Genomic DNA, 1467 nt, shown 5'->3' with positions numbered 1-1467 from the left:
AGGAGTTGAAGCATGTACAACAGATATGGTTAATCAAAAAGTTATGGTTAGTGGTAATTTTAATTTGGAGAAGTTAGTGAAAGCTCTCAAGAAGAAAACTGGCAAAAAGGCTGAAATCTTGATGGTGAATGAGAAAGATGTAATGGTTGAGAAAGAAGATGATGAACCTGAAATAGTTCAGGAAGAAAATGAGGAAGATGAGATAATTACAGAGAATCATGAAGAACAAAAAAAAACTGATACACCTCAAACAAGGTGTATCACTTTACTTCTCGCTAGTTAATAGTTTTGATTAATTACGAAAGTTCCAAAAAACTATTTTCCTAGGATATTACAGGTGTTCTAACTCTTCATGCTTTTTTTTGTAGTACAACAGAAGTCGAAATTCATATGACATTTCTATGTGAGGAGTTTGAGGTAGACGTCGGAAAAGTTATTTCCAAATTTGAAGGTAAATACTTATATTTATATTAGTGAAATAAGAAATATAACAAAATGTGTATCGTATTCATTTCTTTTGAATGATGTATGAATAGGAGTCAAAACATGTGTGGTCGATATAGAAAATCAAAAAGTTATAGTCACGGGTGATTTTGATAAGGAAAAATTATTGAAAAAACTTAAGAAAAAAATGAGTAAAAGGATAAACAAAATGGAGCAGAACAAAAAGGACAAAGAACCAATACAGAAAGATGAAAAAATTGAAATGGATAGCGGTATTTACATCAACCCAAGTAGTGATGATGAAAAAGAGATGTCCAGATATATGATGTTAAGTGATGCAAATCCTAATGCATGTTCTATTTCGTAATGAAATATAGTCAAATTAATATCTATCATGAAAAACTTGATATGATAATGGATTGTATTTATTTGGTGATACTTTGTTATTTTCTTTACCTTCAAATAATATAATAGAGATAAATAATAGTTTGGTTTCAATTTCCCTTTTTACTATAAGCTTTATCTTTAAATGCATTCAGTTAATATCATTTATAGTTAATAATTTGAACAAATATTAATAAACAATCTATTTTGTCGTCCTACAACTCTATTTCAGTAACTCTTTAGTTGTTAAGATTTCAATTCAAGTTTCAACTACACGAAGACTGTCCCCACATATAAATCAATTTTTTTAAATCACATTTCTGAAAGGAGGGTGTCATCATTCACTCTCACTAACATATCGTAACATCTTCATTGCACATCAACACCGTCACCCCTTGACGGTGTGAGTCCACCCAACTCCACACTCGGCTAGAGTTGGCTCTGATACAAAATTGAAATAATTCGATCCATTTTTTTTTAAATATATAATTAACTAAGCATCATATAATACTTAAATTGAAAAACAGCCTAATCAACATTAACCAACAATAATAGCAATAATAAACCAGCATCCAATAACCACCATTAACATGCACAACGAAACATATAACCATTCTTTCCAACAACCTAGCATGCTTC

At 30.1% G+C, this 1467-nt stretch overlaps 1 protein-coding gene across 1 annotated transcript; it reads left to right on the top strand.

Moving 5' to 3' along the window:
• LOC104719119 lies at positions 1–811 on the top strand. Its single transcript, XM_010436968.2, has 3 exons — positions 1–255; positions 369–451; positions 537–811. Exons 1-3 carry the CDS (start codon positions 26–28, stop codon positions 809–811), a joined length of 588 nt encoding a protein of 195 aa, XP_010435270.2. The 5' UTR covers positions 1–25.

The sequence above is a fragment of the Camelina sativa genome, chromosome 10 (assembly GCF_000633955.1).
Source record: "Camelina sativa cultivar DH55 chromosome 10, Cs, whole genome shotgun sequence".
Classification (NCBI taxonomy): Eukaryota; Viridiplantae; Streptophyta; class Magnoliopsida; order Brassicales; family Brassicaceae; genus Camelina; species Camelina sativa.
The sequence above is the reverse complement of the archived record's forward strand: the minus strand, read 5'-3'. Positions and strand labels throughout refer to the sequence as shown.